This window comes from Triplophysa rosa, linkage group LG10 (genome assembly GCF_024868665.1).
Source record: "Triplophysa rosa linkage group LG10, Trosa_1v2, whole genome shotgun sequence".
Classification (NCBI taxonomy): Eukaryota; Metazoa; Chordata; class Actinopteri; order Cypriniformes; family Nemacheilidae; genus Triplophysa; species Triplophysa rosa.
Genome location: NC_079899.1, coordinates 19,034,705 through 19,058,080, shown reverse-complemented (window position 1 = coordinate 19,058,080; position 23,376 = coordinate 19,034,705). Strand labels below are relative to the sequence as shown.

Genomic DNA, 23,376 nt, shown 5'->3' with positions numbered 1-23,376 from the left:
AAAATTTTTGAAAAAACCAACAACAGAAAAACAATGAAGATAAATCTCTCTTATGCTATTTTATACGGTAAATATATTAATAATATAAAACAATGTAATATTAACACTTTCTTTTCCAAATTTTGCTATGTCACGCCACATGTACAAATTATTTGTCAACTACCCATTTGTGCTGTATTGCATGTTTATAATAAAAGTACAGCCCCTCCCCGCTTTTTCTTAGACGACATTTCTTTGCAGATCAGATTGTACCGTCGTGTTTGTCTTGTCTCGTGTTCTGATGTCAATATTTACTTATTAAAACTGATCTAAATGAGGATACTGAAGAGTTTCTCTTTCTGCCCTTCTAAGATGCGAGACCAGTGTTTATAACTCTACATTTCTAGGAATGTTTAACAAGGAAAAACTTGCTTTTAAAGCTGCATGCGGATCACCTTGTAACACATTCTTTGCTTTTCACAGGCAGATAGACGTTGCAGACCACAATGCTTAAGGTAAGCGAATCTTGTTTCTTCCTAGAAACATCTTGTCACCATCGTGGCTCTAGTTTAAAACCTAACTGTTTTGTTTTCTGTTCAACAGAGAGAAGTGAAGCCATACTGGAATCTCTCAGTCACAGTTTTACATGGCCATATCAAAAAGTCATATGACTACTGTAAGACAATAAGTGCATTTTATCAGCTTCCAAATAATGCAGTAGTATTTACTTTCTGGAGGAGTGTTTCAAGTGCTTTTACAGAAAACAAGTACAAGCTTGTGTGTTTATAGTTTGCTGTACTGTCTTTCAGACTTGCTATGCTGGGGCTTGTGTGTGTGGTCGTGACATACCTTGTGCTTTTTTACAGCAGTACATGCACGAGTTGAACATGCTGTTACACGGCAAAGACCATGTGTATGGAAAGTGCCAACACCCACAGTTTTCATTTTTCCTTAGGGTCTGAATCTGACTGTTATGTCATCTTGAACCTACCCACGGCATCTGCTCGTACATATCGCACCAAGACTGTCGCAAATAGCAACAAGCCTGTATGGAACGAAACCTTTCACTTTAGGGTCCAGAGCAATGTCAAGGTAAACCATGGTTCAGGGCTGCTGTGCCTGTCAAATAAATGACATACCATTATCTGCAGTATTTATATCACTTCTCTTCTCTATATAGAATATTCTGGAGTTCCAGATCTATGACAATGACCCGTACATGAGAGATGATCAGATCACCACCGTCTTGTTCGACATTGATAACCTCACACTTGAGAAGAAAGAGAAAAAATGCTTAATTTTAAACGATACGGTCAGTGCTATTATGTGGAGATGACAAAATGTCATGACACACAATACAAAACTGACAGACAACTTATTGGATATTTGATCTGTCAATGTCTTTTTTGTAGACAAAAGATGAGCTGTGGGTGGAGTTTGAGATTACAAACAGGTGGGTGAAAATTGCCTTTATGGTTTTACTTTTAGATTCATTCGTTATATGTAGGACTGAAGTTGAAGCTAGAAAAAATGAACAACTTAGAGTTGTTTTTTAATAAATATGAATTGTGGAAAGTTTTGTTTGTTGCTCATTTTATAAATGATAACCAGAGTTGATTGACAGCTTCGTGCTAAATGCAAATGCAATGCCTTGTTTTTAGTAAGAAGTTTTTTTGTGTTTTCCCATTGCAGCTCTGAGGTACCGAGCCCTATCATGACTAATGGCGTGTTAGTGGTAAGAACCCTTACTGCAGTTTTTTTATTACCTGTTGAAATATTACATAATCCTTAAAAGAAGTTCTGTCATGACAACTCTCGGAGGGCTTAGCATGGTAGTGTACATGACATATAAAGGTATTTGGTCTTGGCAGAATAGATCTGCTGCTGCGGCGGAGCAAGTACAAAGACTTGCTAATGCCAATACATCCACAACATGCTGCTGTGTGCATGTAAGCAATGCTGCTGTTGCACATATAACATATATGAATAAATCTCATATAGCGTACATGATCACCTTGTAGCAGATGTAAACATGTGGAGCTGGGGAAGGAGGTGGGTTTCTGAAGCACGCTGCACTGCTATGACAATCACTAACCAAGATTTAAACGTTGGGCAGCAAGCTCATTGGCTGCTGATACAGAAGGAACCAATCAGCTGTGCCGTGTGGTAAGATTGGTTTTAGGCTAGGACTGCGCCATCTAGAGTTTCATGCCAGATCTTTCTCTGTACAACCGTGGAAAAAGGGACCATTTCAAAATTATTTTCAGTTTTTCTGAATTTACTAAGGTATGTGTTAGGTCAAATTATTTTTATTTCATTCTGTGAACTACTAACTACCCAACTTTTAAATAAAAATATTGTTTCTGTTTCTACTTATTTGCAGAAAATGAAAACTGCATCAGGTCAAAGTAACAGAAAGATGCTCTGTATTTTTTCAGATCTTAAATACTGCAAAGAAAACAAATTCTTTTCACTTTCAAGCAATACAACAGTAATGTTTCTACATATACTGTATTTATGAAAAGCTAAAAAAATATGCGATAACCCATTTTTATCACAGTTTTAATCATGCTGTCAGTCTTTCACACTGCTGTTGGAAAACTTTATCTCACTAATGAAGTTTGATTTTGTTGAAATTCAACAGACACTGGACTGGAATGGCCACAATATATCTAGAAATGCTGATTAAATGAATATTTGGAATGGTCTCTTAATTTTTTTCGACGGCTGTATGTCTTAATGTGTGTTATATATTTTCAATGTAGTGTTACAGAGCTAAAAGGGGCTAGATGTGCTTTGTGTGAAAAAATACATAGCAGTTTTACTACGGCCCGCAAGCTCTTTCACACTAACTAACCCCTTAAAGAAGTAGATGTAAATTATCACCTTGATCAAAAAAGCTTTATTTCCATGAAACCAGGCAGGTCCTTTTTGTGAGCTGAAGGTGGGGGTAGACAAGCTTCCTAACACTGAAGGTAAATGCAGATATTTGCATGTAAACTACCATGCAAATATTTTTTTTGTATCTGAAATTCACAGAAATGATACAGCTATTACGGGTTAGATATTCTCAGTATTATTATGTCCCCGGGTGTAAGTGGATTTACTGTACATTCTTCTGTGTCCTTTAGCAATCCAGAACATGGTGTTGAAGCTGAAGGGGGCTTTTAAAGAGGATCACCTCATTTTAAATGAGGACAATCCGAAATTCATGAAGATGTTACATTTTTACATCAACCGAAACCTGGAAACTGAACTTAATTTGACCCCTGAGAGCGGAATGTTCTCTGAAAATGTGCGTCATCTATCCCAAAAGGCCATTCCTATGGAGTTTAAATAGACTCAAAACTCACGCGTATGGAATCTGCGTGCGCACGCGCGATGCAAAAAAAAGCTGCTCCGCGAGGGCGCATTTAAACTCCGCGAGCGAGCAGAACAGTATCCGCAAGTGGAAAAGAATCCTCGCGTGGGCGCATTTCTGCTCCGCGAGCAAAAACTCAGTCCGCGAGCAGAGGCTTTGACGAGCGCGCGCGATTCTCTCTATGCTCTCGCAACTGCTCAACACTTGCTCTCTCGTTGAGTTGACTTCTGAGACTTTGGAGGCGGGACAATGGCAGACTTCTCCAATCCTTTGATTGGTCACTTTTAACATGCACTCACCTACAGTCTCCGACATGTATCTTACCCGTTGTACATCTTAATTTCGCATAACACGATACTTTTTTCCGTTTTTAAACTTGGGTTACAGTGTTATGTATGCCCTTGGCTTTGGATCTACATATTTGGCATCTTGACAGGAAGTTAGAAATAAATAGTTTGGTATGTGTATTGATAATTGATTTTGTATTGTTAATAATTTTCATGAAATTGTTCTAAAATGAGAATGAATAAATGGCTACAACAGTATAACTCAAAGCACAAGTTATTATAAATTACAATTTGATGTACTCTATAAAATTTTATTTAAATAATTTATTTGTTTTGCTTTATTTGTTTTGAAAATATTAAAACGGGCTATGCCAGTAAACAGATATTAGATAACTCAAATTTAATGACTACAGGAGACATTTAATTATATTATTATAGTATGTTTTAAATAGGTCATACATGACATGTAAGTTTAACTGCTATATTATATAGCATAATTTTTTGTTGACAGATGTAAGAAATCAAAATGTCACTTGTTAAAATACTAACACATAGCTAAGGCAAGGTAATACATTAATCATTCGGTAGTAAGACATGTAATCTGTAGGTGACTGCATGTAGGTGAGTGCATGTTAAAAGTTACCAATCAAATGAACGGAGACATGTCTCCGCTCATTTGATCCGCTCATTTGATTGGTAACTTTTAACATGCACTGTCCCGCCTCCAAAGTTTCAGAAGTCAACTCAACGAGCGAGCAAGTGTTGAGCAGTTGCGAGAGCATAGAGAATCGCGCACGTGCTCGTCAAAGCCTCTGCTCACGGACTGAGTTTTTGCTCGCGGAGCAGAAATGCGCCCGCGCGAGGATTCTTTTCCACTTGCGAATACTGTTCTGCTCGCTCGCGGAGTTTAAATGCGCCCTCGCGGAGCAGCTTTCCGAGCGTGGTTATCATTATGCGCGTTTGCATCGCGCGTGTGAGCGCGGATACCATGCGCGTGAGTTTTGGGTCTATTTAAACTCCATACATTCCTTACACATGCCATCTGACAAAAAGATATTGCCAACATTTATTGTCTGCCATAATATACAGTAGTAGTAGTGTTGTAATATTACTAAATTAAACATTTAATTTACATATTTTCCCTGGCTTCTAACAGTGTTGTGAATAAAGTATGCATACTTCATATTTGAGCTTTTAACAGTTTTGTTTATTTGTTTACTTCCATGTAGTTTGTCCAGACTGAGACAAATCAAGTGGATGGTGCAAATCCAAAGTATGAAGACACTGGGTCGTCTATCGCTTTAAAACCACTTCCAGCCAAACAGCAAATGAGAGTTTCTTTGCAATTGGGACAGGTGAGTACTGGCAAAATGAATACACATGCAAATTTGAGATGCGTTCATTTCTGAAATTAAACATATTTTTTTCTTTCAAAGGAAAAAGTTGATGTGGAACTGAATACAGATGATTGGTAACAAATTTGACATTTAAGGGATACTTCACCCAAAAATGAAAATTCTGTCATCATTTACTCACCTTCGAGATGTTCCAAATCTGTATAAATATCTTTGTTCTAATGAACACAGAGAAAGATATTTGGAAGAATGCTTATAACCAGACAGATGTTGCCCCCCATTGACTACTATTGTAGTCTTCTTTTGTGTTCAACAGAATTGGGGAGGGGGATCTGTCTGGTTATAAGCATTCTTCCAAATATCTTTCTCTGTGTTCATCAGAACAAAAAATGTATACAGATTTGGAACAGCTCGAAGGTGAGTAAATGATGACAGAATTTTCATGTTTGGGTGAAGTATCCCTTTAATGTCTAAATTATTTTTGATGTATACAAAACACAATCAATATTGAATCAGTTCCAAGTCACCCTGTTCTCATAGTAATCATGTTTGTGTGTGCGATTTAAAGTGGTGCCGAAGACCTTGATGTACGTCTGGGTTTTGATATCTCGACGGAAGAAAAAACATTTCTAGTAAAGAGGAGAAAAGTCGTGTCACAAGCTCTACAGAGAGCTCTGAATCTCACCTCTCCATCTGAACCAAGCAAAGTACTACAGATGAAAATGAGCAACATTGGATCCTGAGTTTCATAAACAAGAGTGTTATAAGGTTATTGAAGCAAAATCAATATTTTTGTGTTTGATGATGACCCTCAGGTGCCAGTGGTGGCTGTGGTGTGTTCTGGTGGTGGGACGAGGGCAATGACAGGCACATATGGAAGTCTTAAAGGGCTAAAGGAGCTCCAGCTTCTTGATGCTGTCAGCTACATCACAGGAGTTTCTGGCTCCACCTGGTGAGCGAAAGAAGAACTCTAGCCTGTCAGCGTAAATAAATACTGCAGTAACATTTCTATAATGAATAGCATTATGTTATAGAAATCGCAGTATAAGTTGCTTATTGTGTGAATTATAAAAGCCATTGAGTCGCCATGAACATTGAATAATAGAAAGCTAAACTATTCTTGAAAAAATGTTAATACCAAGAATGGAAGATCTGTTGTTAAGAGCCTTTTCTCTGTCTTTCAGGGCTTTATCTACACTTTATAGCGACCCTAACTGGTCTAAAACAGACATCGTTAAGATTACAGAGTCTGCAAAAAAAGAGATATCTAAAAGTACATTTAGTATATTTTCTCGTGACCAGCTGTGGTACTACAAAGAGAAGATGGAGGAAAAAGAGAAAGAAGGACATCTCGTATCTCTTATTGATATGTGGGGTCTTGCTATAGAGTATCTTATTCAAGGAAAGGTACTGGATGAATAAATTTACATTTTTTATTTAATAATTATAATTTGCTTGTTTGCTGTAAGTGGCAGAGGTGGAGTAAATAAAAGCGCATTACTGTATCTATAATAATAAGTCAGACTTGGGTAACTATGAATTAATGATTTCTTTTCATAGAATCCCATGGGCACGCTGAGTGAAATGCAGAAGACATTGTCAGATGGCCAGAACCCTTTACCCATCTTCACAGCTGTTAACATGAAGGACGGCAAGTCAGAAAGTACAACCGAGGCTGGTATGTACTGTAGCAGTAAGGGACAAAAATATAGCTAATGACTGTTTAGCTTGTAGCACAGTTGTAGTACCCCCATGTTTCCCATGTTTTACTCCCAAAATATAACACAATATAAAGCACAATGTTAAGAGCTTTTTAAAAATGTATTCTAATGTCTGGCTCTGTAAATTTTTGACATGCTCATAACCAAGCTAATAGTTTTGTTATCCAAAGTGGACCATGCAGCTTTATTCTAAAATGATCAAAAAAAATCATTGGGCTAATTCTTCACTGTAGCTTGGGGTGCCTTTGAAGATTCCTTAGGCCACAGTACACAGTGTTTTAGTAGATAAGACAGCATCAATTTCATTTGGCTAATGACATGAACTAGAACATTCTAGTTTAAAGGTGGTACTTTAAAGTTCTGTATACGTACAGTATATTAATACTCCCATGTTCATTTTTCCCCATTTAGAATGGTGCGAGTTCACGCCATATGAAGTTGGAATTTCTAAATATGGTGCATTTGTACCTGCACAGAACTTTGGTAGTGGATATTATCTTGGTCACATGGTCAAGAAGCTTCCTGAAACAAATTTGTCCTTTCTATTGGGTGAGTTTGTGCACAGTGAGTAGCACTGTGTGTGGTGTTGACTTTTGTTGTTAATTCTACATCTTAAGAAATGCATGTATCTCCTCTTCTGTCAAGTATTCTGTGCGGAATTTATACAGAACATTAACCTGTAGTGTTATATACTGTAGGCACACATGAATGTTTGTATTTTTGTGCTTATTTAGGAATATGGAGCAGTGTTTTCTCTCTAAATCTGACAAAAATCTGGGGTCTCACCACTGGAATCGGCCCTTCATGGGCCCCTAGGACTGGAGAGGAAGCCAGTGACACAAGTGAGAGTTTGTGTTATTAGGTATAAGGTGAACCAGATTTAGTATCCAAGTTGCTGCCACCCCAGGCAGTGGTATTCCCAAATTCATATTACATAATAAAAAACAGGTGTTCATGATTATACAGTACACAGTGAGTAAATTCTTATGTATAAACTATCTCTTTGCTTCATTTAAAAGACACTGCTAATAAGGCAAAATCACTCGGCATGTCCTTCGTCAGCCCAGTTACGGACACAGCCAAAATGTTGAGCGGTTTTATGAACAGCCGCCCCATTATCAGCCAGATGTTCAACTTTCTTAGGGGTTTGCAGCTGCACAGGGACTACAACGAGAACTCTGGATTCATCACATGGAAAGGTTTGGGACACAAGTGCTATTGACCGCAAGTGTGCAATCTTAATGATTTAAAGGGAAACTTCACCCAAAAAAGTTAAATTCTGTCATCATTTACTCACCTTCGAGTTGTTCCAAATCTGAATAAATGTCTTTGTTCTGATGAACACAGAGAAAGATATTTGGAAGAATGCTTATAACCAAACAGATCTTGACCCCCATTGACTCCCATAGTAGGAAAAATTACTTTACCTTTTTTTGTTCTGTTGAACACAAAAGAAGACTATTTGAAGAATGTAGGAAGAAACAGTTCTGGGGAACTTACAGTTCTGTATTTTTGCCTACTATGGTAGTCAATGGGGGGCAAAATCTGTCTGGTTATAAGCATTCTTCCAAATATGTTTCTCTGTATAAAAGAAATTTGTACAGATTTGGAACTCAAATGTGAGTAAATGATGACAGAATTTTTGGCTGAAGTATCCCTTTAAGTTAATAAGGTATAACATTTTGAATGACCTCAAACATGTCTTTGACAAGTCAGTAATTTTAGACAATAAAGTCCTAGGGCCCTATTTTAACGATCTAAGCGCATGGTCTTAAGCGCATGGTGCAGGTGCACTCAGCGCGTGTCCGAATCCACTTTTGCTAGTTTAACAACGGGAAAACGGTTGGCGCGCCCGGGCGCATTGTCTAAAAGGGTTGTCCCGATTCTCTTAATGAGTAATGGGTGTTTTTTGGGCGTAACGTGCAGTAAACCAAACAGAGTCTCATCTCTCGTCCCCTTTAAGAGCCAGTTGCACTCGTAGGCGGGCGCTTAACATGCGCGAACTCCAATGTGTGGATTCAGCTTTAATGATGTGTAGTGAGATATAGGAAGGAAAACATAACAAAGCCAACGGTTTTACAATAAAAATGTTAAATACAGAGATGCAAACTAATTAACTTTGTGAGTTTTGCTGTTGAAAACTTAAATAAAAAAATAAAAAATGATTGGTCTCATAATTTTAGACGTTTGTTCGAGTTAATGTCTAAAAACACACTGAAACAGATAAGATTATAGCATATGAGGCATAAGATATGACTGTGTATATAGTCCATTTTATTAGCATGGAAGAATTCAATAGACTGCAGATCTATCATCACAGGTAATGAAATGACTTTGAATTTTTCTGTCAAATTTGTATTCAATGTATAGTTTTAAAAAACGTATTAGGCTTATAAGTAAACTAAAGAGTGAATGTTTGCTCTTCTCGATTTATAAATCCTAAACTCTAACTTTTTAAGACTAAATGTTGATTTTGGACTTTATAGCTGATGTAAAACAATATTTGTTAACAAAGTCTAGTCACACCATGTCATGGTCAGTTTAAATACATTACATTATATTACAATAAATACTTTATATTAAATTTACATGTTTAGGCAGGCTTTTATGTCGTTTTGATTTCTGTTTGTTGCTTAGACTGTACTGGCCTTTACTGTTTCATATTTTATTGACTTTGCAAGGTGGCATGAAAGGTCTTAAAAAAACATTTACATTTATGAATTATAGTGCTATAGAAGGGTTTGTGCATCAGTGCGTTGTTGTGTTGTTATGTTGCAAGCTGGGTTTTGTAGGCCGCTCCTGCTGAAAAAGTCCAGGGCCACATTTTACTCTCAGTCCACCCCTGACTCCTATCATTTACTTTCGTGGAAAATTTCTATTCTTATCATATTAATTATTTCATAGATCCTGACGGTTCTAAACTGGAATATATTTAGACACCTTATTATGTAGCCTATTATAATTTCTTAACATCTGTGTAAACATTACCGTATGCTTCATAATTGTGCAAAGATAATTCTTTGCTTGTACTCTTCCATTACATCAGCTATCGTGAAATATCTCCTATTATACAATATTCAACTTTTAGAGACCATAATTATTTGATACAAGTGCAATGACGTTGCAGCAATTGACATGTCTGTTTAATGATGTTAGTCATGTCTGTCATTGCATGAAATGCTAACATGGCTTTTTGCATTTGAAAATCTGAGTCTTTGCATAATCTTAACAATATTCTTTGTCTGCAGAAAAACATCCAGATGCCTTTCCTAACACCCTGACCCCAGTGGATCCCTTGCTTAGTTTGGTTGATGCTGGATTTGCCATTAATTCCGGATTCCCTCCCGTGGTAGGCTCTCAAAGACATGCAGATGTTATTATCTCACTGAACTACTCCTGGGACCAAGACCAGTTCATGGTAAGGGAGGCCTGAAAGATTACCAAAGGTTTGGCTTAAGGAGGAGATAGATGCATTATCAACATTACTGTACATGTGTGTTATTTATGTTTTTGTTATGTTGCCAAATAGGTTCTGAAGCAAACTCACAAGTATTGCTCTGATCGCAAGATTCCCTTTCCAAAGATTGATTTCAATAAGTTGGAGTCAGTGCCACTAAAAGAAGTTTATATGTTTGAGGAAAAAGAAAATCAAGAGGCTCCCATAGTGCTTCACTTTCCCTTGGTCAACGTCACATTCAAACAGTTTAAGGCTCCTGGTAAGCACATCCTGATACATAAGAACGTTGTTGTAAGGCAGCATCATATTGATATTCCTTAAATATTGTGTTTCTGGCTCTAAACTTGTATTACAATACATGTGTTTGGTGCAGGAGTGAAAAGAGTAGGCGAGAAGGAGCTGAAAGAGGGAGCAGTTAATGTTGATTTCAAAAGTGACTCCTGTCCATATGTCACTCACAAAATTACCTACACACCAGAGGACTTCGATAAGCTTGTCAGCCTCACTTCCTACAACATTATAAACAACAAAGATATCATTTTGAAAGTGCTGAACAAAGTGGTTAATAGGAAATCCAAATGAAAACACAAAAAATGAACTGGGCCACTGTTACTTTCAAACACACCTCTGAACAGGAAGTTGGTCTGTTCTAGATGCAGAGGGTGCCAGAGAGTGTGCCCGTTCTCAATTACTAATAACATTTAAATATCCATCCAGAAAAGAAACAAAATCTCTTGTTTTGTCAGTGCTATTTGAATCTGGTAAATTAGTTTGTCATAGTAAGTTAGGGATGCGCCGATACCATTTTTTAAAGACCGAGTACGAGTACCCATATTTGTTTTCTGGTACTCGACGATACTCATACCGATGCCTGTACCTGTATTTTCCAAGCACAACACACTGAAACTAATAACTCTGCCTCAAAACACATTACGAAGCACAACTTTAAGTCAGGAATGTCAAGTGAGGTATAGGTCTTTGGTATCGGTATATCTATATGAATACGAGTACATGAGCTTGGTATCGGGCCCGATACAAACACTGGTATTGGTATCGGTGCACCCCTAGTAAGTACAATGATTTAGATAAACATGTATGTTTGGTATCACTTCAATGTATTTCCGGAATAAAAAAATGCAATATTATTATACTGTATTGTGTCATGGGTAATTTTCATTTTGAGTCCATTCTCTCATGTAGGCCTAATTATTATTCTTGTTCCTTATTGTTCCTATAGTGTTGTTTGGGTGTGCCTGACATGCCTTGGCTTATGACGTAACTGAATAGTTTTACTATAACGCTCCAACCATCCTCGTTTTTGCTGATTTACCTTAGCAGCAGGATTCCAGCCTGTTATGTAACCAATGAAAACATAGCATGTGCGATCAAAACTCAATCAAAAGTCACAACATTAACGTTTTCATTACCAATAAGCTTAGCACACATTGTTTTCCAATGAAGTGTACATTCCTATAAATAAAACATGATTCTAGAAGAAATAAAAGCATTTTGGCCAGCAGTAATGGTTCCTCAGGGCCCCATCAGAACCCAATGATATCCTGTATGATTTTGGTGTTTGCGGATGGTAGTACGAATATGATATTTGTTTAACATACTTATTGGTAAAGTGCTATAATAATGTTCAATATGATTATTCATGATTAAATATTTTTTGCAATAATTTTCATGATAAAGAAGCCATGGCCTCTTCTTCACTGAGTTACTAATAGTATCTGCTGATTGTTATTTTTGTCGTATAGCAAAAAGTTCTGTTACTTTCTTACTAACGGATGACATGGCGTTGTGCCAATTACGCCCTTCTGTTGTGTTAGAATATTTATATAGAGTTAATTTCAATAACGAAGGGCTAGGCTGTAATGTGTGGGCAGGTGAGGATTTAACTGTCAACAATTACATCATCCTTGTTCTCTTTTTTGCACATAATAACATTTTTTCACACCTAGAGCACCCGTTGACCCATGATTCTGTAATCTAATTGTTGTACTTCTAATACGTAACTGTTATTTTGCCAAGTAAGATGTTTTGTTGATCCTGGAACAATTACATTCCTGTTAAGGCAGCACTCATTTTAAGCCCTATACCAGTAATCCAAACCCTGACTATAATTAGCCCTAATACCAGAAGGAAATGATAGGTTAAGTATGGTAAACAAGGCTAAATCTGACATTGACCCTAAAATTGATTTAAAATCTTAACTTGGTTAATAGGAAGGTTGCTTCAGTATCAACATTGATGCTTGGTGAGATACCAAGTAAACTGTTGGTGAAGATGACGTATTCTAGAGTATAGATACAAATGGTTAATCATAAATCTTGCACGAGGACAGAACACTATCAAATAGTTTATCAGGGCGCGTGGGGCTGTGAACTAACAAGTTTAGCTGGTTTTTTATATTCCACAAAGACTTGCGAGAAGGTCATGCCTTGGCTTTCACACTTCACCGTAGTCCTGCCAAGAACACCACGATGCAGAAGGTAAGACAGTAAGCATTTTCTCACAGATATTCGAATATCATGAACTACTTTGCTTAATTTTAAGTATACCTAATCTAACTTGCTCTATAGTGTGTTTTACTGGTGGACAGGTGGGACATGCCCCAACCATCATTTTATTACCATCAAATTTGGATGAACTGAAATTGGTATTTAATATGTTAAAAAAGTTTCTAGTCACAACATTGGACATCTAACCCTTTATACAGAATACAGTAAGCAATGTTATGTTACGTCAAGAAAAACAGATTTAACGTTCCTGCACCCAGGCTGCTCTTTTACAGCAAGTAATTGCTTTACTTGCACTGTCACTGCACTACCTCAGAGGATTTATATTTTTATATTATTGTGTGTATATATACCTTTGTTTATGTATTTAGGTCGTGGCTGTTCTGACATTCAACTGTATATATTTTATTTCTAAAAAATGACAATAAAGTTCTATTCTAGTTATATTGTCTATGAAAATAACAGAGGTGAAACAAATACAAGAATATTAATAATATAATATAGTTACATATAGGCCTAGTCTGTCTGTATATAAACAAAACAATGTATTTTTAGATACTAAGCTTTGAAGCATACTGGTTCTCAACAAATAACCGATTTTTATGAAAATAATGTTTAAATGTTCCTACAGTCTTTGGAAAGACAAACGTATTTTTAATCTACTATGTACTGGTGCCTACTGCCTAGAAAGAGTCAACAAAACACGTACGCACTGTACGAACACGCAACTATTCTATAACAAGTTATTAAAGCAACCCCATCCAAAAGGTTTAAGCGTATTACCTACTTTTTAGGTGAAGTGTTGTTAATATTTATGCTTCTGTGGTTACGAGTTCAACGATATGTCTCATGTTTTATACATTTCTTCACTGATTCCAGTCTAAAGATATTTGTCATTTTGTTTCATTCTTTTATACAGGAGTTCATGCCATATTGGAACCTCACTGTCACAGTGCTGAGAGGGAAATTCAGTCAGTCACATGACCTGTGTGAGCTTCCTTTCTTGCCTAGCTTTCCTCAGAAATCTTATTTGTGAAATAAAAATGAAACTTTACATCAGAAGTGACTGTACATCAGACCAGTGTTAATTTTGACAGCAAATTTTGATTTAGTTTTAGTCATAGTCTTTTGACGAAAATGCTATTTAGTTTTAGTCACATTTTAGTCAACCCCATCATTGTAGTTTTAGTCGACGAAATATGAAAAACATTTTAGTCGAATAAATATACATTATATTTAGTCTACTAAAATCTAAATGGTTTAAATCATTTACTTGGTGTAATTAAATGTTCCATACAAAGATTCAACTGTTTTGACATAATTTACTTTACCTTAGAATGAAATTAAACCAGGTCATTACCTTTATTTTTCAGAAAAGTTCAGTAACTAGATTTGCATTGTTGGAACACAGAATATTAGACCATGAACGACATGTTCCAGTTCATTCAATCCCATTTGACTCAATTGACTCGTTAAGTAGGGCGTGTTCATTCAGTTCATTCAACCAATGAAACGCTCTGACAGGGCTCACACTCAAAGGCTATTGGCTCATGGCATGCCTCTTTGAAGAAAGAGCTGCCCTGTCTTTGCTTGATACAGCAATGAATGAGAAATAGCTTTCAAAAAGACATATTATATAAATTGTATTACATTTCTTTAATCATGCAAACATGTTACATACTTGGTTCGAATGTACAGTTTGACTCACTTCATCACTTCTATAATCAGTAGAGGACAGCGCTGGTTTCTTTTTGCTGACTTTATGTTGCATTTCACGTTATGCAGCAGCTCGTGTTAAGTTAACATAGGCATATAAAAACCTTTGTGCTTGTCTTCGTAATGTGTTTCGGGGTGACTCGCCTGCAGTCGCGCTTCAAGTTTGCGGCGTTTTACCGGCGATCGTGAAGAAAATAAGACGCTTTGTAACCCGCGTGGAGACACAGAATACATGTGTGTGCTTCCCCTTCTCCCAGAGACTTCTCTCTGCCGTTTATATGAGATAAGCAGCACATGCGCGCAAACTGATGTCCGCCAGGTGGGACAAGAATATTTTCGTCTCGTTTTTATTAGTTGACGAAAATGTCAGTATATTTTTATTACAGTTTTCGTTATCATGCATTCATTTTTATTTAGTTATCGTCTCGTTTTCGTCAGTGAAAACATGTCGTTAACGAATACTTTTCGTCGTAGTTTTCGTCAACGAAATTAACACTGCTTCAAACCTGTTATATTTTTGACAACTGACCTTGATTTCTTGTATAATGCATATAGCATACTCCATTTTCTTATCCTCTCTCTCTCTCTCTCTTCAGTGACACAGTGTGACTGCTACGTCGTCTTGAAGTTACCTACGGCCTGCGCCTGCTTTCATCGAACCAAGACTGTCACAAACAACAATGTTCCAGAATGGAATGAAACCTTCCGTTTCCGAGTACACAGTGGTGTCAAGGTATAAAATTGGGTTAGTTTTAGTCTTATTGTAAACCAGACCATCCAAGCTCACCTAATAAGTTCATTCTCCAGCCCCACTGTTCTTAAGAAGTGGAACTATGCTCTTCACAGTTGATGTCACTATTGTAGAAACATCATTCTACAGAAATAAGAAAAATGTGTTTAACATGTCAGTTTAGTACTGTTGATGCAGTTTATTACTGTCACTATTAAATTATGTAGTTAACCCCAGAATATTCCCCAAGATGTCTTGCTAAATTGTCAACAAATTTTCCATGTCTTTGCTTTGGGAATTAGATCATAAGACAAAGCAACATGTAAAACCTTAACCTTTTCTAGCTTATCCTTCCTCACCTTACCACACTGTTCTTGTTTTCTCAGAATATTCTGGAGTTCCACATATATGATGCGGACAGCCTTACGAGTGACGACTGCTGTTCTACCATCCTGTTTGATATCAGTAACCTCACACTTGGACAAAAGCTGACAAAATGCTTCTTTTCAGATGATAAGGTCAGTTCTCACGTGCGTGGACAGTAGGAAGCATTTGAAAATGTGACTTATAAAGCTTTTCGTACTTTGAGGGCTGCTATATGCAAACATATGCGTCACAGGCCTACAGACAGTAATATTTTTGCATTTATATTAACATCGCTTTTTAAACGTATGTTTTATTTTCACTGTATTGAAAGAAGTTATTTGTCGCCCATTCCTGTAAATCAGTAGACATCAGATGTTAGAAATGTTTATTGGCTGTTGTCTCATTTATTAGTTCGATTATAATGTATATGATTTTTTCTCAGACAAAGAATGAGCTGTGGGTGGATTTTAAGGTGACAGAGAGGTGAGTAAACATTTGTGAAAACATCTGCAATACAGTAATGTCATTAACCAGTTGCGCAGTACACTTGATAGCATTACATTTACATTAGTACTAATTAACTGTTTTTTCGTTTTTTTCTCTGGTATGTACTAAAGCTCTGAGAGTCCTGTGCAATACCTTTCTAATGGAGTGTTGATGGTAAGACCATTTATAACAGTACCACAACACATTTTTGCTACAAAGACAGGTTAGAAATTGTGATCTATATTTGTAAAATTGACAATATAAAAATGATATTTCAACCTACCTATATCAAACCCTTGAAAGAGTTTTTACAAACACAGCTTTATCACTTTGTGACTTGTTGTGCTCAGTAAAATGGAATGCATTTCAAAAATAATTGTTTTCCTTTATTCTAGGCAGGTCCATTGTGTGCACTAGACGTGATGGCAGAAAAACGAAAGACTAATGGTAAGAGTAGACCAACGGTAAACAGAGGGGAATCAAATAACCACCAGAGAGATCATATCTGGGTTCAGACTAATTCAGACTCATTCAACAACATTAGAAAATAATATTTGTATAAATGTGTCAATCTAAAAATACTTACTTACTAGTTTTCTGTTATATATTTATTTATTTATGGCACATCAGTTTTGTACATTTTTGACATTGCAGTAGCTCACTTTAAATGTTTTATTCTGACCTTCTTTATTATTTACTTACCCGCGTTTTTCCAAAACCGTACGATTTTGTTTTTTTCTGTGGAAAACAAACAGATAATTTTGAAGAAATCCTGGGCACTCTTCTAATGAAGATCCAAATGAGAACTAGGGCTTACAAAACATGAATGTGTTTGTTTTCAGTGAATAACATGCTGCTAAAACTGAGAGGTGCATTTAAGGAAGACTGTTTGATCTCAGGCTCTGAGGAAAATCCCAGCTTCTCACAAACTATGCGCTACTACATCAATCGAGACCTGGAGACTGAATTTAGTCTCATGCCATCACAGGTGTGTGCTTAGTTACATTGATCTTATTATAGCAAATCAACATATACTGAAGATCACGTAACATTTGAGTTTCCACTTCTGTTCTTTATTTGCTGTAAAGGTTTGAAAACACTAGTATGACAAAATACTGTATATCAAGTACAGCTAGTAGGCAAAATATCTATATAATTGTTTTATCATATGAGCCTTGTTTATTTACTGTTGTCCAGGACATGACAGAAGTGGATGGTGCAAATGTGAATGCTGTAGAACCCCTGTCCTCTGTTTCTATTAGACCAATACCAGCCAAAAAAAAGATCAAACTCTCTTTGCCTGTTGGAGAGGTCAGTACTAAAAAGATCAACTTGGCTTCATATTCAATTGAAAAGTGAAAAATCGAAACCATGATTGTTTAATAACTGACAAAGACTTTTGTTTAATAGGGTTCCATAGATCTGCAAGTAAAGACAGAGGACCGGTAAACAGTTTGAATCATTTATTTGTAGTCAGTGTATATTAATAATAAGCATTGTAGCAACAAAAATGTTTAAAGTTTTTTTCTCAGTCTGTAAGTTGTTATTGTTTGTATGCATTTTCAAGGTCTATTGAAGACATGAATGTACGTCTTGATTTTGATATCCCGACGGAGGAAAAAAAAATTCTGGTAAAGAGGAGAAAAGTGGTGTCACAAGCGCTACAGAGAGCTCTGAAACTCACATCTCCTCCTGAACCCAGCAAGGTAGGAAAACAAATACAAACTTTTGTACAATCATAAACTCTATTTATTTATTTCATTTATTTCTATTTTTTAAGGTGCCAGTGGTGGCTGTGGTGTGTTCTGGAGGTGGAACGAGGGCAATGACGGGCACATATGGAAGTCTTAGAGGACTACAGAAACTCCAGCTTCTTGATGCTGTCAGCTACATCACAGGGGTTTCTGGCTCCACCTGGTGAGCGAAAAAAGAACTACAGGCTTCAAATTCAACCAGTCAGTATCATGGTTCATAATCATAGTACAATTCATATTCTTTTATGTTCTCTCATTGTCTCACAGGGCTTTGGCCTCTCTATATGGTGATGCTGACTGGTCAAGCAGTGATCTGAATGTGACTATGGAGTCTATGAAAAAGGAGATATCAAAAAGTATGCTCAGTTTATTTTCTCCAGAGCAGCTACGACACTACAAAGAAAAGATGGAAGTGAAAGAAAAACAAGGACATCTCGTCTCTCTCATCGACATGTGGGGTCTGGTTATAGAGTATCTTATCCAAGGAAAGGTACAGAGATTTGACTGCTAGTTTTGATCCGTCAAAATCAGAGTAAATTTGTAATGCAGTTAGGATCACACAGATGCACAAATTGTATCATTGTCTCCATCAAAGATTTTAAAGTTATTGCTAACTTTTTTATTCAGAAACAAATGGTGACACTCTCTGAACAGCAGAAGGCACTCTTAAAGGGCCAGAACCCACTTCCAATCTACACAGCTCTCAACATGAAGAATGGCAAGGCAGGAAGTACAATAGAGTCTGGTAAATATTAATTTTGCACTGAAGAATATTGAGTGACCCAATAATTCTGGTACAGCGGTGGAAACAACACAGTTGAATAATGTCCCCTCTAAACAATCACTAACATGCAGTTTGTGTTTTTCTTTTCTGTTTATTCAGAATGGTGTGAATTCACCCCGTATGAGGTTGGATTTCTCAAGTATGGAGCCTTCATACCTGCACAGAACTTTGGGAGTGAATATTATCTTGGTCACTTGGTCAGGAAACTCCCTGAAATTGGGATGTTTACTCTATTGGGTAAATATATAAACACATCAATTTACAGTAAATCAGTTTACTGATATGTTTATTTGGAGAAGTCAACAATAGTGATTGAAGTTTCACATTAGGACACGATTAAAGACGTATTTAATAGGATGTGTGTGGGTTTCTGATTCCAGGAACATGGAGCAGTGCTTTCTCTCTGAGTCTGACTCAGATTTGGAGTTGTGTCACTGGAGTCATCCCATCCTGGGCTCACAAGATTGGAGAAGATGTGAAGCAGTCAGGTGAGAGAAAGGCAATAACAATAGCTAGGTATGTTTTAATTACTACTTATTTTAATGGCATTATCCTGCTTTAACTGTAGACACGGATGATAAAGCGTCAACGCTGGACACGCTTCATGTCAGTCCTATGACTGAACTGGCAAAGAGGATGAGCAACTTTCTGACCAGCCGCCCCATTATCAGTCAAGCGAACAACTTTCTGAGAGGTTTCCACATGCACAGGAACTACAGTCAGAACAGTGACTTAACCGCATGGGAGGGTCAGAACATCATTTATGTTTAGTCTTGTCAGTGCTGCTACTCAGTGTCAATTGAATTGAATATAAGGTGATCTCTCTACTGTGTCTGCAGAAACCCATCCAGATGCTTTCCCTAACTCTCTAACACCAGCCGACCCCACCATCGGCCTTGTAGATGCTGGTGCTGTGTTCAATTTGGCATTTCCTCCAGTGCTTCGCCCTAAGAGACGTGCAGATGTTATTCTGTCTCTGAACTACACTTGGGATGTGGACCACTTCAAGGTGAGCGAGACCTTAAGGACTAATAATGGGTAAAGACCCAAAACTTTCTCCGGATGTGTTCCACGACTCTGGAACGATCTCCCTCTTGCCACAAGATTCATTAAGAATTGGCTAAAAACACATCTCTTCCGTCAACATCTGACCCATTAGTACAGTCTTCTACTTTCTACTTTCCTACCCCCCCCCAAAAAAAATGATAGGCTGTGATAGGCTGACTGCACCTATGCATTGTTGTTCTTTTGTTGCACAAATTGCTTCTATTGTTTTCCCCTACTTTGTACGTCGCTTTGGATTAAAGCGTCTGCTAAATGACTAAATGTAAATGTAAAGAATGTATAGCTTCACTTGTACATGGTTCAGTTTCTGACTTAAATAAATATAGATTTCTTGATTATGTTTTTGTGTGTGTCCAATAGCCCCTGAAGCAAACTCATGAGTACTGCAGTGAACGTAAGATTCCATTTCCAAGGATTGATTTCAAAAAGTTGGAGTCCGAGCCGATGAAGGAAGTTTATGTGTTTGAGGATAAAGAAAATCCAGAGGCTCCCATAGTGCTTCATTTTCCCCTGATCAACATCACATTCAAACAGTTCAAGGCTCCTGGTAAGCACATCCAACACTTTAGACCCGCTGTAATTTCACAGAATTATGACCATAAAATTTCCACAGTAAGTTATTAAGAATCTCATATGAACATTGTCCTACAGCATGGAGACCTGTAACACTTAAATGCACTTTCTGTTCAGAATAGAAGGAAATCTTCTGCAACATCAAATAAATGGTTCTATGTGTGTATTTGTGTGATAGGAGTGAAGAGAGAGGGTAAGACTGAGATGAAGAATGGAGATTTTGACATTGACTTCACCAGTCTCTCAAGTCCGTTTGCTACCTCCAGACTGACTTATGCACCTGAGGACTTCCAGAAATTGGCCGACCTCACCACCTACAACATTGTAAACAACAAAGACATCATTTTAAACACACTGAACAAAGCCATTAAGAAGAACAAAAAGTGATTCCAAATTCTAATGTCAGAGTGATTTTTCCTTGGATTTGAAGTAGATTTTAAATATGCTGTGTTAAATATGTGCGGTTAATAAAGGTTTATTTATATTCATTATTTGTTATGACTGTGATTCATGCTACTTGCTCTGAAATTTTGGACCACTAGATGGACATTTTGTGTCAAGAAGCCTGGTTTTATAAATCATAGGTCAGCTTTAGCTTACATTTGTTCAAAGACAGAGAAAGTTCTGCCATGAAACTCTAGATGGCGCAGTCCTATAGTCCAATCTGACATATTAATTTCATAGCAATTCTACTCACAGGTACGCCCACCTTACTTGCGTATACATTTGGGCGGTCTTAGTCAAATCATACCATAAACTGATGTAGATTTGTGGGGGTGTTGTTACACGAGTCGTTTCAGGCAGGTCTGGGTCAGTGTTGCCAGGGTCGCGGTTTTCCCGCAGAATTGGGCTATTTTGAAAATGCAGAAGCCTCGACCCACCAGCCGACCTGAGACGAGAGCGGCGACCGCAGGAGAAGAGATGCCGGGGTGAGGAGAGCTGGGAGGTCCGGGATGCCAATGAGAACTAATGGGGAAGTGAACAGAAAGCTTGAGAGCAACAAGTCTAGGCACTGGAGACTAAAACAAGGGGAGTGTCCAAGAGAGCAAACTAAGGGCAACAAAGTCCGCACTAAGAGAAAAAACCCAAAAAATAAACCATGACTATGGCTATAACAAACTAACTATGATAACCAGACTAGGAACGGCCAGGGACGTGAACAATAAACAACGGTCTGACACAAGACAAAAGGGATTAAATAGAGGGGACCTGAAGACGGGAATGAATTACAGGTGAAACATAATGAGGAACCAGGGGAGACTACTGATGGGGAACGAGCTACAGGAGTGAGGGTGATGAGGTGATGGAAACCCGGTGAGGGGAAAGCCTGGCGGGGAGACACGGGGGCGGGGCGAGTGACGCAGACACCGAACACGTGTAGAGCTGTCAAAACGGCACTCCACGTGTTCGACAAAACAAACACACACCCACACGAGACACAAAGCCAAGACAAGAGTGAGATCACGACACATACGGCTCTCGATTCTCTCTTGCGTTGCTGTAATATCACCGTGTCGATCCGCGTACGCAGCGCAGCTTGAAATTATAATGCACGGCCCCATGTTGCAAGGATCTGTACACAATTCCTGGAAGCTGAAAACATCCCAGTTCTTGCATGGCCAGCATAATCACCGGACATGTCACCCATTGAGCATGTTTGGGATGCTCTGGATCGGCATATACGACAGCGTGTCGTATACCCCCCCCCAATACAGTAAAACTGCACATTTTAGAGTGGCCTTTTATTGTGGCCAGCCTAAGGCACACCTGTGCAATAATCATGCTGTCTAATCAGCATCTTGATATGCCACACCTGTGAGGTGGATGGATTATCTCGGCAAAGGAGAAGTGCTCACTAACACAGATTTAGAGATTTGTGAACAATATTTGAGAGAAATAGGTCTTTTGTGTACATAGAAAAAGTCTTAGATCTTTGAGTTCAGCTCATGAAAAATGGGGGAAAAACAAAAGTGTTAATTCATTATAATTTTGTTCAGTGTATATCCAGTATATATTTTTATAGCCAGTCTAAGGCTAAGCACCACATACTGTATACATTACTAAAATAAATAATTAAGAAAGAATATGCTGAATAAAGACAAGTTATTGTTATTACTTATTAATACACCGTGACGAGGGAGGCGTGACGAGAGCCGTGGGAGGAGGAAGCGAGGAGGAGATCGGAAGCATAAAAGGCCGAGCGACAGGAGTAGACGGCGAGAGTTTAGTTAAGTTTTGTTTACGTTCGTGTGGCCGGCAGTCGTCCCTGAAGGGCTGCCTGCCTGTTTTACTGCTGTTTATTTATTTTTGATTAAAATGTTTTAAATGTTCGCCGGTTCCCGTTTCCTTCCTTCCCGTTTTATTGAGCTTTATTACATAGGCTAACTTACACATTAATCGATCAATCTACAGCATTTATAATTCAAAGTGACAACAACAGCCACAGATACATATAATAAATGTCACAATCAACTGCTGAGTCATTATTTAGTAGACGGAATAACTTGATATGATGTTTCCCTGCCATTTATTCTGATTTGATTAGCAAGATGCAGATGTCAAGGTAATGCACACACCTTTATCCTCTGTTTGTGACGTTCACTCCACTCTGTGCAGCTGTGAACTGAAGAAAGCGCTAAATAACGCAGCCTGCCGCCGTTTTCACAATAAGAATTTTAAAGAGGACTATAAAGCGATCTCGAATTCCTGTACAAATTACATAATTACTCACAATTTTTAGGGGGGCTCAGCTAGAATTTTAGGATGGCTAAAGCCCACCTAAAAAGGGCCTAGCAACGCCACTGCCAGGCACACATAGATAGTAATAAATGTGGTTCACATAGCCCTTCGGGGCAGCAGCAGTATGTCTTGGCAATAGATCTGTTGTTGGGGGGCTTGGGTTCTTGGCTTGTATTGTCCATTCTGCGTCTCCTGCTTTGTCGGGGGTTATTCATACATGTTATGTGTGCAGCAGCAGCATTCCTCACATGCACACATCAGCATGTTGTGGATGTATTGGCAGGAGCAAGTCCACCGCAGCAGTTAATATTTAAAATGACAGTTAATCTTGAAAATTAATCTCCTAATGCAGTCAGATGCAAAGCATGCTGGGAACTACAGATCAACTGCCAAGGTAGTTAAATCTACAAAAATGATTTATGTAGTCTCAACACAAAATAAATAAGTAAACTTAATTAGAACAATTTAAATGGGTTTAACA

General features: G+C 37.8%; 1 protein-coding gene across 1 annotated transcript; it reads left to right on the top strand.

Annotated features, from left to right (window-relative positions):
• The first annotated feature begins 215 nt into the window (after window positions 1-215).
• On the top strand, window positions 216-20,644 carry LOC130559815 (uncharacterized). Its single transcript, XM_057343095.1, has 40 exons — window positions 216-494; window positions 583-655; window positions 935-1,071; window positions 1,160-1,291; window positions 1,392-1,432; window positions 1,672-1,714; window positions 2,900-2,954; window positions 3,111-3,274; window positions 4,857-4,982; window positions 5,064-5,098; window positions 5,551-5,689; window positions 5,798-5,934; window positions 6,167-6,389; window positions 6,543-6,660; window positions 7,115-7,252; window positions 7,438-7,545; window positions 7,723-7,902; window positions 9,952-10,121; window positions 10,233-10,419; window positions 10,534-10,739; window positions 12,557-12,655; window positions 13,602-13,671; window positions 14,995-15,131; window positions 15,515-15,646; window positions 15,937-15,977; window positions 16,112-16,154; window positions 16,376-16,427; window positions 16,823-16,968; window positions 17,178-17,291; window positions 17,391-17,425; window positions 17,548-17,686; window positions 17,761-17,897; window positions 18,002-18,224; window positions 18,362-18,479; window positions 18,618-18,755; window positions 18,899-19,006; window positions 19,087-19,266; window positions 19,358-19,527; window positions 19,944-20,130; window positions 20,335-20,644. The coding sequence occupies exons 1-40, from the start codon at window positions 486-488 to the stop codon at window positions 20,541-20,543; spliced, it is 4,899 nt and encodes a 1,632-aa protein (XP_057199078.1). The 5' UTR covers window positions 216-485; the 3' UTR covers window positions 20,544-20,644.
• Window positions 20,645-23,376: the final 2,732 nt, after the last annotated feature.